This window comes from Ostrea edulis, chromosome 3 (assembly GCF_947568905.1).
Source record: "Ostrea edulis chromosome 3, xbOstEdul1.1, whole genome shotgun sequence".
In the NCBI taxonomy this organism is placed as follows: domain Eukaryota; kingdom Metazoa; phylum Mollusca; class Bivalvia; order Ostreida; family Ostreidae; genus Ostrea; species Ostrea edulis.
This window is the reverse complement of record NC_079166.1, coordinates 94,942,591-94,965,283: the sequence shown is the minus strand read 5'-3', so window position 1 is coordinate 94,965,283 and position 22,693 is coordinate 94,942,591. Positions and strand designations below refer to the sequence as shown.

Below are 22,693 nucleotides of genomic sequence, written 5' to 3'. Positions count from 1 at the left end.
CGTTTGTCATTAAATTTATTTAGGCTCCGTGATGAGGCTTTATGAAAATTTTGAAATAATTGCAGGGTTTATAAAACGTCGGAACTCTCAGACTGAACAGTCAGGATGTCGGCGCTTCTCTATCTGGTGTTTTCTATTCTTCTCGATGTATCAATCGCAGAGGTGAGTGTTAACTCCACATTATATTTCACAATATATTGACTTTTTAAGATATTTATGATATTTTTTTTTATAAAGTACCCACTATTCTGAATTAAGGAAAAGAATTGTCATAAAGGGTACTCAGATTTTATACTAGTTCTAAATTAATAGTGCCATAGCATCTGGATATGCAAACGTTTTGTAACGTCATTCCGTGCAATTCATATAGCGGAACTAAACGAAAACTTTATTTATACGATATAATGAACCAATCAAATTATGTGTTACACGTAAAATCAAATTATTCATTGATTCATCCAGTCACCCCCTCTCTCAATTGGATCATGCTCGGTCTTTTCCGTAACCAAAAAGACGTAGATCGGCGCAAATATTACCTCAATTAGATGCATTTGTTTGCCGGAAGTTAAAATGCTAGGACCGAAACCCTGAATACGGTGTTATATAAAATTTTCACCACAGATCAGTTTTGGTATCATCGACGTCTTTTTCACTTAGCCGCATAGCTCGTGTTTCAATTTGCAACGCAAATCTGTGACGTCATAGTTACATTTGTGTACATATAACAACAGACTCTTGATTGCGTCGACCTACATCTGAGGATGGATGGATGTATAACGTCCCTCTCGAGAATATGTCACTTATATGGGAACGTCACCGTGGGCGGTGAAGGTCTGCTAAATTTAGGCCTATGCTCGGCGCTTACGGCCTTGGACACACCCAGATATACCGGAGACTCTACCAATTTTGCAATAGACGAAATTGGCATTTCACTAAAGGGCTCCAAATCAACATACACGTAAATAATTGAAAATACCATTAATTATTTAAAGATATCATTAATTCAATTTTTGCACATTAATGCAATTAATGTGCGCATCAAATCAATTATCGATCCCATGAATTGAATGGATGCGCGCACCAATTGAATTATTACATAAAATAATTGATTTGAATTGAGTTATTACACGTAAATATTGAATTGATGCGCGCATCAACTGAACTATTGCACACAATGATTATATCGATATACACATCGAATAAATTACTGCTCTCACCAATCCATTGATGTGCGCATCAATGTGGTGGATTATGGCTCGCAAAATGGAATTTCAAGATCGGTATCAATCATTTGATTATCCCTTTAATTCAACTGAAAATATGAAGATATATTCAATTATCTATAACGATAGCGCATAATAAATTGATGTGCACATCAATTGTTTAAAATAGAGCGAAAATTCAAATAAAGAGACCGTTCATTCAACTGTGGATGAATTGAATTAAAGTTATCTTTTATTGATAAATCCTCATATTTATATAAAGCATTTTCCCTAACATAAAATGAGATATACCTATAACAGTACAAGGAAGTCATTCACCAAGAAATCCTACATGTAGTTCGCTGATCGCTCATGGAAAATCCTAGTTCATCATGGCTCATGGGAAATCCTAGTTCGTATATGACAAAATCAATCCTTGTTCAGTTCTGACCCTAGACATATTTCGTTTGTGCGCCCTAGCGAACCCATATTGGTTTCATGAGCCCCAGGGAATCTTGTTCAGCAATGGGGTCCAGGGAATTCTACTTCATTTGTGAGCTCCAGGGAATGTTTGTTCGTGTATGAACTTTAGGGAATCTTTCTGCGGTTATGACGAATTTTAATTCCTGTGTAAGATCGTAGTTCGGTATGACGAGTTTAATTCCTGTGTAGGATCTTAGTTCTGTTATGACGAGTTTTAATTCCTGTGTAATATCTTTGTTCGGTTATGACGAGTTTTAATTCCTGTGTAGGATCTTTGTTCTGTTATAATGAGTTTTAATTCCTGTGTAGGATATTAGTTCTGTTATGACGAGTTTTAATTCCTGTGTAATATCTTTGTTCGGTTATGACGAGTTTTAATTCCTGTGTAGGATCTTTGTTCTGTTATAATGAGTTTTAATTCCTGTGTAGGATATTAGTTCTGTTATGACGAGTTTTAATTCCTGTGTAGGATCTTTGTTCTGTTGTGACGAGTTTTAATTCCTGTGTAGGATCTTTGTTCGGTTGTGAGGAGTTTTAATTCCTGTGTAAGATTTTTGTTCTGTTATGACGACTTTTAATTCCTGTGTAGGTATGTCATTCTCCGGAGTGTGTACAATCCAGTGAGTATATACTAAGTAAAATGGACCTTACGGCAGACCCCTGTCAGGACTTCTATCAATACACGTGCGGAAACTGGGTCAATGCAATAGATATTCCAGAGGGCGAAGGATTCTACAATACGCAAGGTGATTTATCAGCAAGAAATTTGGCAAAACTGAAAAATGTGAGTAGTTATCGTTTTTCAAAGCTACTGCATGGATATTTCTTATTTAGATATATCACACGTGACCCCCACTCCTGTTCGTTATCTCCACCTTTCATTATACATATATGTATCGGTTTGCTGTCTGATGGTTTTATTCTTATTTAAATCTAATGTCAGCTGAGAAGTTTTAATTTTAGATTGATTGATTATTTCACGTCCCGTCGAGATTTTTTCACTCATATCGAGACGTCACCAGATGCAGGTGAAATACCGCAATTCCAAATCGATGCTTACTGCTCAGGGTCATAGCAGCGACGGTTCTTTAACGTGTCCACGCCTGTTCGGACACGGGATCTCCTCTATGAGGTCATATCCGGAAAGCCCCGTGATTCCCACTTCTAAATGCCGAACGTTTGGAGAAGGAACAATCAATACCTATGTTAACGTCTTAAGTTTGACGCGGCCATGCCACGAGTAGGGGTTGAACTCACTACCTCCAGAATAGGAAACAAACGCTTTTCCACTGGACTACCGTGACCGGTTCCTTCGTAGAGATAGGTCCTCAACTGTATTGAAAACTAGTGACATATATTTCTTTAAACGGTAGACGCCTTTGGTTCTTTTGCAATGTGGGTTTTTACTGTGCCCTTTCAATGTCTCATCCGCAAAATACCTTCGACTTTCACGTGGAATACCAAGCGCCTGTGGGCAAAATTCACTTACTATTAAACAGAGATCTGTGGCATCATGTAATCGAACTCTGACCCTCACACTGGAATTAAGCACAGTACCTCTTTATAAGTAGTACGTATAGTTAAACAAAGTTGTAATGAGCCAGATCATCAGCGAAATACGCCAAATATATATCATAATACATGTAGTCCAAGCGGTATTTTCCGGAGAACGCTCATTTCTTTATATTTTGTATTGTCGCACCGACAGCCTTCATCTTATTTCAATGTATTATCAGATTGTCTCAGAACCATTTCACGGTGACCGATATGGTAAAACTGAATTACAGATATTGAAGGAAGGCGATACTTTTCTGAACGGGACACATTCTTCAACATTGGAGAAAGTTTCGAATTTCTACAAACTTTGTATGAACCAAAGAGAAAGCAAAGGGGTGGACGAAGTAGTACAGGTATATCAATTAACACACTCAGGTATGTCATCTTAACACACACAGGTATGCCATCTTAACACACACAGGTATGTCATCTTATCACAGACATGTATGTCATCTTAAAAATACTCTACCACAATCAGGTATACTATACTCCCACAATCAGATATGTCGTCCTCACACAATCAGGTATACCATCCCCCCACACTCAGGTATACCATACTCCCACAATCAGATATGTCGTCCTTCCACAAATATGTATACCATCCTCCCACAATCAAGTATGCCATCCTCCCATCATCTTCGCTAGCCAAGGGTTTACGATCCGCTCCGCTTCTCTACAAACCCTTGACAGATTTAATGCAATATTCGTAGCTTTGAGTGACGCCCTCTAGAGGATGGAGAAAACAACTCTGTTTGGATTACATCATGCTTATCAAATGAAAATGCGTGTTTCAGCTACTGGTTAAAATTTGTTTAGGTATGGCTGTGCTCCTTGTTTATTTAGAAATGGCTGCGCTCAGAGAGTAAGGCAATGTGGTATGCAAATTATTCAAAATATTAATAATAAATTTAACTATCTCTTAATCGCATACTTGAAAAAGAAATCAGTGAGAATATTATTTAGAAAATAAACACTGTGAACCCATGAAATATATGTAGTCGTTGAGTTTACGTCTAAAAATAAGCCCACGCGTGTAAGGTGAATTCCAAATTGAGGGAACTAGCTCTGACGCAACTGTCTAAATCTGGGATATATAGAACATAAAACAACGAATTACAAGATATGTTTGATATTAAACTTTTGGTACGGTACTGAAGTAGATTTAGTGCACTTTTTTACGCAAATACAAGTCTGAACTGCGCACGTGGCATCATTGGTTTGAATATGTATTTGATACACGGCCGAGTGACAGTTGTAGGTGCACTGTATTTAAATTCCTTTATTTTGCACGTGATCTAACGTAACACGCTCTCTGATTGAGCAGTGGACTTTCCCTGTTTTCAATCATATACTGAAAAGTGAGGCTACGAAAATCGCTACGAAAATTGCACTAAATCTGCCAAGAGTTTGTAGAGAAGCGGAACGGATCGTAAACACTTGGTTAGCGAAGATATCCCGCCACAATCTGGCCTTGAGATTATAAAACTTTTGGGGGACATTTTCATACTCAAACTCAAACTCCGTGCTCTAAATCGTACTCAAACTGAAAAGTGAAGGTTACAAAACTTTTATAAAATCTTTCTCATACTTATATGGAGTACATGCTCAAAATTCTCGAGTAGGATTCGGGGCTTGAACAGAGTTGTACTCAAAACAGACAATGGCTGTTGTTCTCCAGGCCAGTTATCTCCTTTTAAGTATTGAATTACATTTCTGATCTCTATGAGTTTCCCATTTGAAGAGATAAAGATAGAGACATGGCTAAACAGATAGATAGATAAATAGATTGATAGACATATATATAGATAGATGAAGAGAGAGAGAGAGAGAGAGAGAGAGAGAGAGAGAGAGAGAGAGAGAGAGAGATGATTGGAGTGTCTGATGTGATGTACATTGTATATGAGTGGAATTTCAGACATAATGTATATCAATAACTCAGTATTGTTATCTATAGTCTTGTTTTGCTATGAATTATTTTATTTATTCGCTTTCCTAATCGAGCAAAACACAGGTACAGTTTTGTTTGGGTTTTATCAAATAAGCAATTAAATGTAAACCAATTAAAAAGTTTAACGTCTATAAACAGTTTTAGCATCGCAACACAGTTAAGGTTGCAAATGAAAATTCGCCGAAATATACAATAAATTATTAGAACGGATGGACTATTTTTTTTAAAACGACCACGGTAGTTATGAAAACGCTGCGCAGTTCTACACATTTCAATAAATTAGTGTTAAAAATATTGTATTGCGTGTTGAGTTTTTTTGCGGGTCAATTAACTGCGTTCTAATTTGAAATAGATAACTTGTTTTTAAAATTTCATCAGGATAGCAGCACTTTAAAATAGGTTGATATTTCTTTGGTTTACTAAAAAAAGCAATGTGATGTATTGAGGGTGTGCTCTTGCAATAAATCGATTTTCAAGACCCATCAATCTGCCCACTTATCAATGAATAAAACATTAAGACTCATCAATCTGCCCACTTATCAATGAATAAAACATTAATTCTTTCCTTCAGGATAAATAGAAAATAGTTCAGTGAATATATAACAAAGGCATTGTCTTAAAATTAATAGTTCTATAAATATCTGTAAACATTTTCCCACTTAACCGTATTTTTTCTCCATTAAGAAAAAAAAAACCCCAGTTGATCTACCACTTACTGCAGATTAATTGAGTCAGAACTTAATGATGACGTCATGATGACGATTGCATCGCGATAAAAATTTTGCTTATATTTCAAATTGTCATATCACGTTAACGACAAAACACCCCGTTTAACGGGGTTTTGTTTGTAGTCCTATTCTAATTTGCATTTTAGAAACACTAACTATTTTATTTCATGATATGTTGAGGGATTGCAATAGTTTGTTTTTCATGTGTGGTGTCAGATTCCTGTGTAGATTAGGACACGCCTATTTAATGGAACTTTAACTCTGCTGCGATCTGAATTATAATTCCACACATTCTTTACAGTTTATTTTGGACATGTTCTCCTGGAACGTAACGTCATCGCACGGTGTCACGTGGTCTGAGGCATCATGGGATTTCCAAACCGCTTTGACAGTTAATCAGGCGTATGGATTTTCAGCTTTCTTTGAAATTGACTTTAGTTTGAGAAGAAACAGTTTCCAGGTATCGTAATATATATGTAGATTAAACATCTTGTTACTACCATCAAGCATAGTTTTCTGAATAATTTTTTAACATTATATTCGTAAGTTACATATAAAATGTGAAGAAAACGAGCAGTGATCAATCAAAGAATTCCTTTAAGCAGTACAGAATAGAGAGTTGGGCGAGCATAGACCCCTGGATATACCAGAAGTTGGATCAAGTGCTTAGGAGGAGTAAGCATCCCCTGTCGACCGGTCAGGCCCGCCGTGCGCTTCTGCACGTTTGTGTAAAACAAAAAAGAAGTGATCACACATACACTACATAAGAAGGAAGGCAGCCATATTGGAACGAATAATGCCTGAGATTTTAAACACTTTTATATTTGAAAAAAAAAACAACATTTAAAACCAATTAAAACATATTGATGACAGCTACATGAGGATTTTCTTTTGTTATATTCTAATAGTTCAAACCAAAACACAGTGGTTATTCGCCGCGATCGGGGACACGAAAGCGATTCCTGGACTTCGGAGCCAAAGTTGGGGAACTATTGGGCGGTGACAGAGTGTCTGTAATAAATGAAATGACTAAGATATACGATCTACAAATCCAATTGTCAAACGTACGTAACACAGCAAAGAACAATCTATACTGAAGAATGTATATAAGCTGAATATCACGGCACATAATGATTTCTCCTTTTTTTGTCGTTTGAGCATGAAGTATAGCGCATGAAGTATACATGTATTATGATTTATTCCATTTAACTTGTCACAATGAACTATTCACTTTAAAACATATTTTGATATTTCATTCTACCAAACGCCTCAACGTCCCAATGCTCTTATACCACCATGTAAAACTTCTCGTATTATGTCTCATTTATTATAGCTTTCTGGCGTTAGCTACAACACGACGGAAATGAACATCTCTTCATTTCAGAAGATATTGGGCTGTAAGGTACGTTTTTTAATCTTCAACTGACATTTTCTTTTCTTTTAACACCCCTTTATTACTTGTCTTCATGAAAGGCAAATATAATGAACAGTGATCAATCTCATAACTGATATATGCAATACAAAATAAAATTTGGCAAACACGGACCCCTGAATACACCAGAGGTGAGATCAGATGCCTAAGAGGAGTAAGCATCCACTGTCGACCGGTCACACCCGCCGTAAGCCCTATATCTTGATCAGGTAAACGGAGTTATCCGTAGTCAAAATCAGTGTGCCAAGAACGGCCTTGTAATCGGCATGAAACACGTCGGACAACATTTGACCCTATGGTAGGTTGTATTGGCAAACTAGATCGGTAGAACAACCATAGAATTTGCGAACTGCTGATTTGAAACATGACTGTTGGAACCCCTGTAGTATCCCCTTGTTTGTCAGTAGCCTGCTTTAATTAAGATTAATGATCTCTAAGACAATTTTGCAACTACTTTTTGTTTTACCTTAAGATGAAACTGCGATATCGATCTTAAATGATACCAGAGGATGATCATTTGTGAATTTGTTCAAAAAGGGAAACTTGGTTGGTTGTATATTATTTTCTATCACACTGGATACTTTTTCACTCGTATGGAGACGTCAGTACAGGCGGTGAAAGACTGCTAAATACAGGTCTATGTTCAGCACTTATGGCCTTTGAGCAGGGATGAATCTTTATCATGATCTTTATCATGCTCCACCTGCTGTGACACGGGACCTCGGTGTTGGCGGTCTCATCATTTAGTCGTCTCTGACGACAAGAAAGGGTTCTGGTGATCTATTCTAACCCGAATCTTTACGAATTTGTGTACTAAAACGTCTGCTATGAACTCAGGTTTCGCTTGCACAATTTTTCTTTATTTTTTACTAAACGTGCACCTGTACTATAATGACTTTGATAGGGTGGGTTGTGGCAAGCTATTAATTGATTAAAGGAACAAGTGGAGATAACGATCCGTGATTCAATTTAAGAAATCCTATAAAAGATACAAAATTAAAAGAAGGACAAACACGGACCCATGGATATAGCAGACATTAGATCTGGTCCCTAGGAGGAGTAAGCATTTCCTGGTGATCGGTCATATCCGCTTTGAGATCTATATCTGGATCAGATAAATGGAGTAATCCGTACTAAAAATCAGTGTATAAAAACAATGGATAGGAGTCACGTGGGACAATATTTGACCCATTGCTAGCTTGGAAATTAGATTATTATAATTATTGAGAAATCCTGATTTGAAATGAAACTGCTGAATCTCCGATAGCATCGTTTTATTTGTTAGTAGCCTGTCCTGATTTATAAATTGAGCATAAGCAAAGGTTTTGCTTATCGAATAATTCGGAATTAAATGAGAGAAACATGATATGCAGATGATCAATCGGATGTTTTTTGTGTCTTTCATTTTCACAGATAAATGTCACCAATCTTCTGAAGGAACGATTTGGCAAGTCCAGCTTCAGCGAGTTTAAAGTAGTGGTGGATAATCCAGATTACTTTGAGGGACTTTATTCTCTTATATCAAACACCCCTAAAAGGTAACTTCAATGAACTTATAGAATGCGTTTGATTGATTGCATCTTGTTTAATGTCTCACTCGAGAATTTTTCACTCAAATAGAGACGCCATCAAGACCGGTGTAGGGCTTCAAATTTAGGTCTTTGCTCGGCGCTTACGGCCATTGAGCACTGTGGGCTCTTTAACGTACCACACCTACTGTGCCACGTGACATCCGTTTATAAGGTCATCTCCGAAGACCCGTGACATTCACATCTGATACAGAGCGTTTGACGATGGAACTGTCACTAACTGTTTTAACGACTTAGGTCTGTCACGGCCGGGATTCAAACCCCGGTCTTCCGCATGTGGGGCGAACGCTCTAACCTCTAGACCACCGCCGAGGTAGAATGTGTCTGAAGGGGATGCTTCAACATTAAATTATTTTTAAGTATCCCGCTTTATTGTTTTATGATATGTATATTTACTATAACATTATATCTCCGTAGCACTCAAATTGCCCTATAAATAAATAGAAGATTTATCGAGAACTTGACGATGAAGTGGAAATCAAACCATATCAACCGAATCCCCAGTTTTTGGTACAGTCTTATGCAGAAGAATGGGTGTATTCGTTCAATAATAACAGAATATGTTGTCTGACCTTAGAATGCAACCTTTTGTTATCGCTATGGAAATGCTTTTTTACAAGCTAAAGTAATCAAGATGATTCAGAATTTGATTATTTTGTTCGTTGTGCTTTGTTCGTGTCTTCAACTTCGCTTCTGGTTGATTTCTGCATACACTACTATTTTCTTTTACATACATACCAGGCACTGGACGGTTTAACACCAGTCTACCTAAGAGACACACAGTGTACCAAGCGAACACACGTTTATATTTTAATGATTCTTAAACACTATTGATTCCACAGCGTTGCGGAAAATCATATCATATTAGAATATTTCGCAAATTCTATGGTCGTTATAACGATCTAGTTCGTCAATACAACCTATCATTGGGTCAAATGCTGTCTGACGTGTTTCATACGGATTGTTAAGCCGTTCTTGGCACACTAATTTTGACTGCGGATAACTCCGTTTCCCTGATCAGGAAATAGGGCTCACGGCGGGTGTGACCGGTCAACAGGGGATGCTTACTCCTCCTAGGCACCTGATCGCACCTCTGGTGTGTCCAGTTGTCCGTGTTTGCCCAACTATCTATTTTGTATTGCTTATAGGAGTTATAAGATTGATCACTGTTCGTTATCTTCACCTTGCATCAGGCAATATCACATTACTGCAGCTACCCTATCGAATGGTTCACCGCTGAACATTCGTTATAGGAATTATGATAACAATATTAATAACAATATGAATGTGAAGATGGAATTTTGGGTGTGCGTGCTGCAGTTTTCGTTAAAAATCTATAAAAAATTGTAGCCAACAGTGATCAATCTCATAATTCCCATCAAGAATAGAAAATTAGGGGTACAGAACAGATGTGTCCCTGTGCAAAAAGAAATGGCAAATTTTGTCTCACTAGACGAGTCACATTAAAACAGTCTGAATCCTGACGTATAGAATGTTTAAAGTAAAACATTGTGAATATGAAAAGGTGAAGAGAATGAACAGTGATCAATCTCATAACTCCTATAACGAACACAAAATTAGACGTTAGGCAAACACGAACCCCTGGACATAACAAAAGTGGCATCAGATGCCTAGGACGAGTAAGCATCTCGTGACGATCGGTCATAACCGCCATGAGCCCTATATCTTGATAATGTTAACGAAATAAACTGTAATCACATTCAGTGTGTAGAGAACAGCAATTGGTATTAATACTATGAAAGACGCCAGACAGAATTTGACCCAATGACATACTTTATTTGCAAACAAAACTATTTTACCGACCATAGAATTTGGTAACTGCTGATTTTAAACGAGGCTGTTGAAACTTCTGTAACATCAACTCTCTTGTTAGTAGCCTACCTCGATTTGAAAAATGATTGTGTATCGAATCAGCTGATGACGATAACGCGCTCTTGCTACATGAATATGGGGAGTAGACGATGAAGAAGCTGAAGTAATTCCATTTGTTATTATATATCCTTTCTAATTGTATGATTTATCCACAGCACACTTGCCAACTACATTGTGTGGGATGCATTAGTGGAACACATAGAATACTTTCCACAACAATTTCTGCAGGCCTATAACACGATTTATCTACAGGAATATCAAAAAGAAAACTTGAAAAATAAGTCAAGAGAAGACCAGTGTTTAGGTTTTCTGCAAGATAACAGGCTGCTGTTTGTTGCTCTCAGTGCAATGTTTATAGAAAAGTCATCTTTCATCAATAAAGGCAAAGATAAGGTAGGTGAAAAGTATGACTTTCCGTAAGAAAACAATATCGATCACAGCATGAAAAGTGTATACATATAAACTCTACATAAATAACTAACTCGAGACCAACAAAAGTAAAATTAAAACACTCTGGAATCAAGAATCAACATTTGGCAAGGACTCTGAGTGTAATAGAAAAGGTGACGATAACGAATAGTGATTAATCTGATATCTCCTCAAAATGGATGTTTGTGTCGCACGACTGTAAAATGTAAATGTCTGATTTTACAGAATGTATTGAAGTCGTGTTCCATTTTATTAATCATACATCTCCTGTTCGCCAGCAACATTCACCGCGAGCTCTATATTTTGATGAGGTAAACGGGGTAATCTGTAGTACAAATCAGTATATAGTGAACAGCCTAACAAATAACATGAAACTCATCAAACAGCATTCTATAAAATAACAGTTTGTATTTGTGAATTAAATCATTCCAAAGACCGTGTCATTTGCGAAATACCGATTTTACGAGACAGTTGAAAACCCTGTAACATTCATTTATTTGTCAGTAGCCTGTTTCAATTTAAAAACTAATCATACGCAAAACATGCTCTTGGATATCGAGTCAGTTGAAAGACCTAAATACCATATGGAAGCGAAAATGGAATATTGCTTCATCAACATGGGAAGTTGAAGCTAGCGAATCGGAAGTTATCCCTTTTATCATACGGTTGACAATGAAATATATAAAAGAAAAGTGAAGATAACATGCAAATACAAAATAGATAGTTGGGCAAACACGGACCCCTAGACACACCAGAAGTGAGATCAGGTGCCTAGGTGGAGTAATCATCTCCTGTCGACCGGTCACACCCGCCGTGAGCCTATATCCTGATCAGGTAAACGGAGTTATATTTTAATGCTATAATACAAAGCATATGTAGATGTTGATATATATTAATTGATTTGATACGCAAGATCTTGTTCTGCATATGATCAGTTTTCAAATCGAAGTAGTTTACTGACAAACAAGTTGATGTTGCAGTGGTATATTTCTCTTTGTAAGTGTAAGGATTATTGTGGATATTAGAATGTAGTATAGGTACTGCAACTCATATTAGTTCGTTAATATCTGTTAAAATAAAGTATTGATGTATAAGTGTCATGTTAATTGCATCGTCCAGTTTATTTTTTTTTCTGTTATGTACCTACTCTCTGTAGATGTCTAAATAACGCAGCGGTGGATGGGGGCTACCTTAATTTTGTTTTGTCTTTTATTTGTAACAGATTTTGTTTTGGTTGATCCCTTAACAGGTTTAACATGCAGGAAACAGTACACAATACATCATATGTTATACAGATCAGAAACTATCAAAAACTCATTTTCAAATGAATTCGTATCAACAGAAAAAAAAGCAAAATAGATGATAATTCTTGGAGTTGCTGTAATATCAAACTAAATTATATGACAGATCAACACAATAGTAAAAGAGGTACAGAGTGCTTTTGAGCGCGAGTTAATGATCTTACCGTGGCTGGATGACAACACGAGGCAATGGGCTGTAAAGAAGGCCTCCGATATTGAAGACAATATTGGTTATGTAGATTGGGTCCGTGACGCCAAGAAGGTGGACAAGTTTTACGGAGATGTGAGTGTTTAACTTGAATGTTTATATCATGATAATGTAACAAAGATGCGAATGCAAGTCATTTGAAATGATTATGCAATACAAAAGGGATAAGAAAATGTAGAAATGTGATGGTATAGTGAAGCAAAATACGACTAATTTAAGATATAGAGAAATTAGGCATGAAAAATATTACTTTTGTATGTATATTGATTACAGATAATACACATCGAATACACGATATTCGATTTAATCGTTTGTAATATAAAATAGCAAGTGTTCTAACAGCTAGACATCAGTCCCGGGAAATTTCTTCAAAGCTCTTTGAAGATAAAAAGGTCACTGGAAAGACAGATGTTCAGCTTAAGTTATACGGAGTGGAACGTGCGAGAACTAAGGTTTCCTGATTTGTTTTCCTATTATTTGATTACTTACTGAAATAGTTCAAATTTTCAAGATAATTCAAAATCATCCTTAGACGAAACAAGTAGATGTACATGTATGTGTATATTTGCTTCATTTTATAAACTGTTTTGGATTTTCTTTTCGCAGCATGGTGTCCTTGTTTCCGAATGCATTTTATTCTGAGGCGAGCAATCAGTTTTCCATTACTGCTGGTCTTTTACAGAAACCTGCGTTTACAACTGAATTTCCAATGTAAGTAAAATATCAAGTCAATGTGACTTTAAGATACACATACCCATACGCAAAATATACGCAAACCAAACTAATTGTCAACATCTTTAATAGTAATAGTTTATTGTTGACGATTTTGAATTTTGAATAAATCATGCACAGTACATGTTAGATCGACGCATTCCCATTAGGATCCGGGTTAGAATAGGTCATCAGTACCACTTGCTTGTCACAAGAGGCGACTAAATAGGGCGGTCCGTCGGATGAGAACACAAAAACCAAGATCCCATGTCACTGCAGGTATGACAAGATAAAGATTTCCTCTGCTCAAAGGCCGTAAGCGCTGAGCATAGGCCTAAATTATGCAGTCCTTAACCGTCAGTGGTGACGTCTCCATATAAGTGGAAAATTCTCGAGAAGGAAGTTAAACAAATACAACCAATCAATCGATGAAATCAAATCCACCAGATACTACTAGCTTTGCGTTATTCACTTCTAGACGAGCGGCAGACAATCAATATCCGTGTGGCACAAAATCGTGTTATTAACTCTATGCATTGCAGAATTTGAGTAGCACAAATGCTTATATCAATTTCAGTTGATGCGACAATTACTAATATTGCATCCGAAGTATTTTTCGTCGGCTGAGTCTATTTTCCCGCCGGTTTCTCGCGGAGTCTGCGTGATAAGGATTTCAGCAGTTTAGTTTTTCCAGGCGGATTTGGTATGACGTTCAAAAGTGTTATAGTCACTGACTCAAAGCTTGACGACGTCCTTAAGGTGGAAAGTTCAGCGTTATGGCAAAGCAGGGTGAACATTGACAAGAAATCGGCGCTGGAAAGGACATCATTGTTAGGTACTTTATCGCGCCCGGGCATGACCAAATTCGCCTTTAAGAACTCCATTGGACATGGTGTTTCATCGTCTTCTCTAACATAGAATGGTGCACTTTTTGAGTTTGACAGTTTTCCCATACACACTTTGTGAGACTAGAGAAAGTTGCAGATGATCTGCCAATGCGTCAGTCGATTTCGGTATCTGGAGAATGTTGACGTGGAGTCCAGTTATCGGAATCGGTTAATAACGTATAAGAGATTAGTGGGTTTCCTCATGACCTCTATCTTCTACTGGCTGACGACCAGTCCTAACAGAAAATGTGTCCACCTGACTCTGTAATCATCCATGCTTACTAAGGTTGAAACACTACGTCCCATTCTTGATTCGATACACATTGCAATACTTATGCCACGATTCAATATTTTCAACACGATGCATTATACAGAAGAAACCAACAATAACTGAAGAAAAGCTTAACTACCAAATATCACAGTCACAATCTTAAAAGCAAACTATTTCCAAACCACCGAAGGGTGTGATGACTGTTGTCTTCGTAGTTTCAACTGATTATTGAATTGCATTATGTTTTTGTCAAACTCAAAGCTAACAACAGTCTGATCGTTATCGGATGCCATTTTGTCCCCCATGCATGTAAAAGTAATAAGTACAGGTCAAGCCCGATGTATTTCACTAAACTCGATTTGAAAAAAAAAGCTGTATCGAACCGAAGATCAAGGCAATGAATGGAGCATTAATTCGAGCGTTTATATTGAATGGTATCAATATTTCGGTGAGTCATTTCAGCCCTAATGTTTGCGCAGTACAATGGCTTTGTCATCGAATGAAAATGTCCTCGATCAGACAGGACTGCACATTATTAATTTCGTCATATTCTATGATAGTGACTGGTTAATGAGATATGTTGGCTAATGGAATTCGAATGTAAAGAAATGTAATTGAAATTCCTATTTTCTGTTAACAAACACATGAGAGGTGAAAATAAATAACAGTGATCAATTTCATAACTCCTATAAGCAAAGGTGGGATCAGGTACCTATAAGCAATACATAAAATAGAGAGTTGGGCAATTTAGAATAAGTAATAATCAAGCACGAGACAATGTTCCTTTACCCCGTGTCAGAGGTCTGCGTCCACACATCGAAATTCGTTCTTTTGCTATAGTTGTGTCTAGCATACATGAGTTTGAATCAACCATGTGTAATTCAGTTTGGTATAAGATAAATTTCCTTTGGTCTCAATGTATTGCTAAATGGTTTTCTGTCTTTAAAAAATAGTAAGCGCCTTATTGATTGTATCGGTATGTCATACTTCATAATGTGAATATTCATTTCATAATACTGTCATTATATATTATTTTTTATTTTACAATTCTGGTGCGGTTTTCACTTGGCAATTCTGCATTTATGTCGCATCCTAACCAATTCCATTTATATGTTTCGATGTTATTTAATGATATGTTATTGATTTATAGGTCGTTTAACTTTGGATCCATAGGATCTGTCACCGGGCATGAGATCACACATGGCTTTGATAATGAGGGTAAGATATAATTATAATGTTTATTTTATAATTCACGGAATCATTAATCAACGCAATAGGTACGGGAACAGTAGCGAACGAAAATCATGTAGTACCGAAGTGCTACGTAAGCATATATACCTCTCTGCCCGAAAAGCAATGAAACAGACATTTCATGACAATTCGCTCTCTATTAACGATCTTTGATGTTGAATATCCAAATTGTTATATTCATTTTTATGACATGAAATATGATGGTACCATCTATCCTTTTCTGTTTAATGAACCAGAAGTAATAGATAATCAGACAATGATGCACAAGGAATATGTTTTGGTTCCAGCTGACAAAACATGTAATAACACTACCTTTACTTTAACAACTGTATTTTTAACAGTTTCATTTGAAGTTAGCATCTCGCAACCTGTCGTTGGGTACAATGTTGTCCGCCATGTTTCATACCAACTGATTTTGACAACGTTTTTTTTCGTTTAACTGATCAAGATATATGTGTTTCTGGGGGGCCCTTCTTTGCCCTACTCTTAATTTTGTATACTTATAGAAGTCACTGTTTGTTATCGTAACCTCCTCGGTACTGTCCTGTGGACATGTTCGTTAACAATATAGTAAATATTAAAGCTTTACAACTTCACGATGACATAATGACGAAATCATGTGACTTCAAAATAACGATTTCCCTTTTGAAAAAATGTAATCTACTCATATTATTGAACTGCACTATTTTCTCACTTCGTCAAATATCAAGAGTGGGGGATAAATATATATATATATATATATTTCAATCCGACTATGTAAACTGTTTTACATGATAAATTCTATCTATGAATTATCATAACGGATGAATATATTTAAACTACTTGGTCTGCCAACAGGATTTAACCCATAAACTTCCAGTCTGTTCCTCAGCATTTCCAGTGAATCTTCTGAAAACGTGATATTTATACAATTTCCTTATCTGCACTTTTTCTAAAGTAATGTTCAGACTTTGTGAAAATCATTTGATATAAGATATCCTTTTTGTGCAAGTAAAATGTGATATCAGCATATTCGTACGATGAAAGGTGAAGATAGCGAACAGTGATCAATATCATAACTCCTATTACCAAAAAAAAATCCACGAAATTTAATGATTCTATAGTAACAGTGAATTATTGTTAAAACAACCTGCTTGTATCTTATTGCAATTTTTTTTATATAGATACAATGACATTTTTCTTTAAGAAACGAACATTACCTTGTGCCCTAAGATTTATTTTGAATATATTATTCAGGAATGTTTACTGATGTAAATGACACTTGGTCAATGAGTTGGAAAAATCAAACATCATTTGAATTCTTCAATGCACAGAGGAACTGCCTTCTTGAACAATACTCAAATTACACAATCGGAAATGCGACGGTAAGTACATATTATATTCTTGTTGTGAAAGTGTAATTAGGAGAGAGAGAGATGGAAAGAGATATATAGCTATTTCATTTCCGTAAATAAGGAATACTACCTTCCAAACGTATGAGCATAAATGGGCTTGATTAATCTAACAATAGTTTGCCAGCCGCAGATATCGAAGACAGATTATATCAGATAATGGAGGGATACAGGCTGCTTGGAACGGTTTCAAAAACTGGCAGAAATCCCAAGACTGTAGAACACCGGAAGAATTACCCGGACTTCCCTTTTCTCAGGATCAGATGTTCTTTGTCGGGTTCGGACAGGTTTGTATTCTCTTTTTAGTCTCCTTCTATTCCTCGGATACCCTCGATGCATTTCGCCTTTCGTCCTATTATATACACATCAATGTTTCGTTTTTTCATACTGTGGATTTTTCAGAGTGTGATGCGGTTTCTCGATCATCACACTGTGGTTTTCTGATTCCGTATCAATATCCTCACAATGACGTCATAATGCATCAACGCAACATTTTTTGTGGAAAATATTGACCGCCTCACAAACAAAACTACGTACTTAAAACATAATTTCATGGTATGTCTGTGTTTTTGAGAATTTTAATTACATTTATTACCTAATAAATGTGGATTTACAATGCATAAGGGGTATAAAATAGATTTATCATAACTACAATAACTTTATCCGAATAATTGGATCACGCATCGTTGACAGGCTTTGCGTCTCGTGTGATCTGTCGATCCGTGTTTGTGAACTCGATGCGCGTTCCGACTCTTCGGATCAAGTTACTGTAGTAATGATATATATTTATCATTCGCAAACTCCATCAGTTGCTGTTAACATTAAAGATGTAAATTTGTAAACCGTAAAAGACCAGAGTTTATTGGAATTCTTTAATTTCTACAAAATATGGTTTATCGGATTGTCGTACATACGAAAACAAAATATTTGAAAGTAAAGAACTACACTAAAACTATTAATATACAATTGATATCCAGATGACTTTCCTGTATAATAATTTACATAGAGCGATTATCGCGTGTTTTACTTTTATTTTCTCGTGTGAAACATGCAAACAAATCCTGTCTGACGTGTTTCATACCGATTGTTAGGCCGTTCTTGGCACACTGGTTTTGACTAAGGATAACTCCGTTTACCTGATCAGGATATAGGGATCACGGCGGGTTTGACCGGTCGACAGGGGATACTAAATCAGTGTGTCAAGAACGGTCTAACAATCGGTATGAAACACTTCAGACATCATTTGACCCAATGATAGGCTGTATTGACGAACTAGAATATTGAAAGTTGTATATATCTTGACCAGGCAATCGGAGGGTAATCCTATCCATTTTAAACAGTAGCGCCGATATTTTAAGGAAAGTGTTATAAATGATAGATGCGGTATTTCAGGACATTCTTTACTTTGGTTCAAAGTAGTGGTAGCACATCAATCTTTATTAAATGTTCAATGCAACTCCTACCAATGTGTAAGTAAAATATTATCATGTAACTCCTACAGACGTGTAAGTAAAATATCATCATGCAGTGTACTTTTATTATCATTGTTACAGTCATGCACATTATTGATATACATGTACAGACCCTGAAGCGTACTACTCCACCACTTACACGGAACGGTACGAAACGATATGCACGGAACGGTGAACGGTTTGCACGAAACGCTGAGCAGTCTGCACGGAACGGTGAACGGTTTGCACGAAACGCTGAGCAGTCTGCCTAGACCGGTGAACGGTTTGCACGAAACGTTTTGCACAAAACGCTGACCACTTTGTAGGCGTGGCTTGCACGTTTTGTGAAGGGTCTGCACGAAACGGTAGGCGTGACCTGCATGCTGTGATTTTTTGGGTAATATTTGGTTCAAATAGTTTCAATATAATTGCAGTATTCTAGATATTGAAACAAGGTGGCGAAAGAAATGATAATGATTCATTTTAAAATGATTGCTCATGTACGGCGCGATCAATCTAATTTTTTTTATTAGATCAATTACGTTTTTTTAATTTCAGAAAGAAAGAAAAATATGCAAAAAATCATATTTGCACTGAATATTGATTTATCACATTTTATTGATTCATTGCTCTATTAAATTCATTGAAACTGAACATGAAATCGTCGCGTCTGTTTCGCTATTTTTGTATTTTCATTCTGAGTGTCGTTAAAACACATTTGCAATTTGTATATTCCAGGCCTCTTCCCAAAGACAGATGTTGAATAAACCTATACATTTAATATACATGTGTACGTGTATGAAAACAGATAAAATGAGTTCGAGAAACTTCTCCTCAGGAAAGATTGAGATATTCTTGGGCGGGGAGGGGTTTTAAACGGTCTGCACGAAACGCTAGGCATGACCTGCACACTTTGGTTTTTTCCCCGGCATTATTTGTTTCATCCTTTTGTTAGTTTAATGACTTACGAACACATTGAAATAAAATGAAATGAATATTTTTAACTTCGGAAATAAGGGGGAAAGATGCATGAATTGTATCGTCATTATTATTCAACTTTATTTATTCATTGCTCTGTTAAATTCATTGAAAAAATCGCGTCTATATAGTCTGTATAGCTAGTTGTGTACATTCAATTCATTCAATCTGAGTGCCGTTAAAACACGTGTGTAATTTGTATATACCAGGCCTCTTCTTAAAGACATATCTTAAATAAACCTATACATTACTACATACGTGTATGACAACAGATAAATAATTTTAAAAATCTTCGTAAGACTGGAACATATGCTTGGACGGGAGGGGGGGTGTTGAATCTAGATATAGAATTAGCCAGTCGATAAGAATATGTCACCATGGATAAGAAGGAAAGATACAAAACCAAAAGATACAATCAGAATATGAATGAAATAGATTGAGATATAAATCATATACATGAATAGATAAGATAAATGCAAGGTGAAGATAACGAACAGTAATGCGATATGCGAGCGGATCTAACATCCATTTGTAATTTTGCTTCAATTTTGAACCTATAGAAAACTGCATTCAGTTTTGAGAGACAAAAGATATAAACACCTGGTTTGTCACATTGTAATTGACCCCGCCCATTTTCACACCCTCTGTACTAATGCTAATGTCAAATACTCGGATGAGCTGATTGTGGTAAAAAAGGGAGGAGGGACATTGGAATTTCCGTAGAATATACAAGTTATACACAGGTCGGACTTTGCATTATGCAGACAGTTCCGATAAACGAGTTTAATGAAAATATATCTTATTTAAAAAGAGAAACTGGATCATACAAATGTAACAAGACAAATGAATTATTCTTATATACAAAAAAAAAAAAAAAAGTAAAAAAAAAAGTAAAAATAAAAAAAATAACGAGAGCAGAGATATTACATGTATCTGCACTTGCTAGAAACTACCAAGGGTGAGAAAGTGGTATCAGATTTTCTTATAGACATTTTGAAATAATTGGTCAAATTTCCAACAATGTTTACTTGTCCTACATCCCATTTCGAAATGACTCGCATGGTCTGTACGTTTCTAAGGGCTTGGTTTCAACGATCTGCATGTTTCTTTGGGCGTGGATTGATCATGCACGGAACGATTCTTGCACAAAACTATTTGCACGGAACAGTGAACAGTTTTCACGAAACGCTGAACGATCTGCACGGAACAGTGAACGGTTTGCACGGAACGAAACGAAACGCTTTGGAGGTGTAGTAGCACGCTCCAGGGTCTGTACGGATCGTAAAATCTCAGTGAGAACAATGAGAACGTGATGTAGCTGTGTTTTCGGTTTTTTTTGCAGCTGTACTGTGAGTATATGTCACCAGAATACATTAAGTGGACAACCCGCAGGGGACAATTCAGACGATTGGCTGGTGTATTCAGGTGGGGTGCTTATAACAGATGCTTTGATATTCAACCAATCAGATACTGAGATTGATCATCGTCTTTCTGTTTTGATATTCAACCATTGGTTAATATCTTATCATATATCTACTGTGCTAAATTTTAGCACGAAGATGGCGTGGAGACATATTGAACCTTTCATGAAAATTTGTGCTAACTACGTTTCATGTTATGTATAATCAATATATGTCTAATAGTTTTATTGTTCATACAGTATTCCTTTGTCGCTTGTCGCCGTAAATTGTCAAAACAATAACAGCCGACCCAGCTTACTTAATACCGGTTTTAACCGGTTTTACATTGTAGAAAAATCATTGTGATATAGAACTAGAACCAAATTGTTATCATACATAAACATATCATGATCATTTCAATCTATGTGATATCACCACATTCTCTTCTAAACGTTTATTATGGTACAATGTGTTCATGAACATGAGTGTAAAATGACGATTTTCATTCTGTTGTCACATCTAAACTATATCATAACTGAACTGGACAAACTAGACTTTCCTGTTCAAATCTGCTCTTTAGGTCGACAGGCGTGGTATCAAACTCAGACGACTTTGCGGAGGCTTTTCATTGCCCCCGAAATTCACCGATGAACCCGGAGGCGAAATGCCGGATCTGGTGACGGGAACTCCTGGTTGTAATGTACATACATGAAACATTTTACGGGATATCATCAATGTAAATAAAACATCAGCTGCAGATCATTGTATTTCGTCATTCTTGTCATCGCCTGATTGTAATTATTCTGCGATCAGTGGTTCAAAGAGGAAAGCAAGTTAGTTATTATCTCACGAGATTGTTATCCATGGCTGTGTCGCGTGTATAGAAATTAAAACCACTCACTAATGTTTTCTACCCTGATTTTTATATCAAGAGGTTCATGAACCACTACTCTTGCACGAGTAAACCTAACCTTACAGTATTTCAGAACTTTAAAAATATAATTTTACCTTCTTTCTCACAAGACTTTTGAACCCATACCATGGCCCCACGTAAATCGTGATTTGACTCCATACAGCATATCCTATATCCCCCTCTTTTATCATGTAAAATTTCATCTCCGATTCTAGCCTCACCTTAACTTCTTCGTCCATATGTTTCTTTAAAAAAAACCGCTTCCCATTTCCCTCCGCACATTCTCTTGTAAAACTTTGAAACATCCGAAATGTGGCCTAATTCTTCCCCTAGAGCAACGACTGAAGACAAAAACTTGAATGTGCACTACCCCGGGGTGTTTGCATGTTGAGATGATTATACCCGACTCTGCTACCCTTGAGAAACATGTTTAAAAATACATTATTATGTTTAATTTTGATATGTTATTGACGCCCCACACTACTCCATCCCTTTCCATAAGCCAGGATTTAAACAACCCCGACTCTGAACTTTCTGAGGATGTTAATTAAGTTTTTACATATGTAATTGAAAATCCCCTATGTACCCCATTTATGTCCCTAGAATATCATTAAAAGCTAATTCCTATGTATTTCTTAGAAGAGGTTTGTAGATGATCTACAGGCCACAC

At 36.5% G+C, this 22,693-nt stretch overlaps 1 protein-coding gene across 4 annotated transcripts; it reads left to right on the top strand.

The window, feature by feature from the left end:
- Positions 1–56: 56 nt before the first annotated feature.
- Positions 57–21,865, top strand: LOC125676815 (endothelin-converting enzyme homolog). Of its 4 annotated transcripts, none has more exons than XM_056159517.1 (16): positions 57–162; positions 2,275–2,469; positions 3,473–3,595; positions 6,220–6,378; positions 6,827–6,982; positions 7,252–7,320; positions 8,764–8,888; positions 10,988–11,225; positions 12,669–12,845; positions 13,113–13,222; positions 13,377–13,481; positions 15,790–15,857; positions 17,127–17,254; positions 17,401–17,568; positions 21,053–21,135; positions 21,691–21,865. In XM_056159517.1, the coding sequence occupies exons 1-16, from the start codon at positions 106–108 to the stop codon at positions 21,788–21,790; spliced, it is 2,061 nt and encodes a 686-aa protein (XP_056015492.1). In that variant the 5' UTR covers positions 57–105; the 3' UTR covers positions 21,791–21,865. The 4 variants fall into 4 exon arrangements, with proteins under 4 accessions (XP_056015492.1, XP_056015491.1, XP_056015495.1 ...); XM_056159516.1 differs by having other exon boundaries at positions 3,422–3,595; XM_056159520.1 differs by lacking the exon at positions 12,669–12,845.
- The last annotated feature ends 828 nt before the right edge of the window (positions 21,866–22,693 follow it).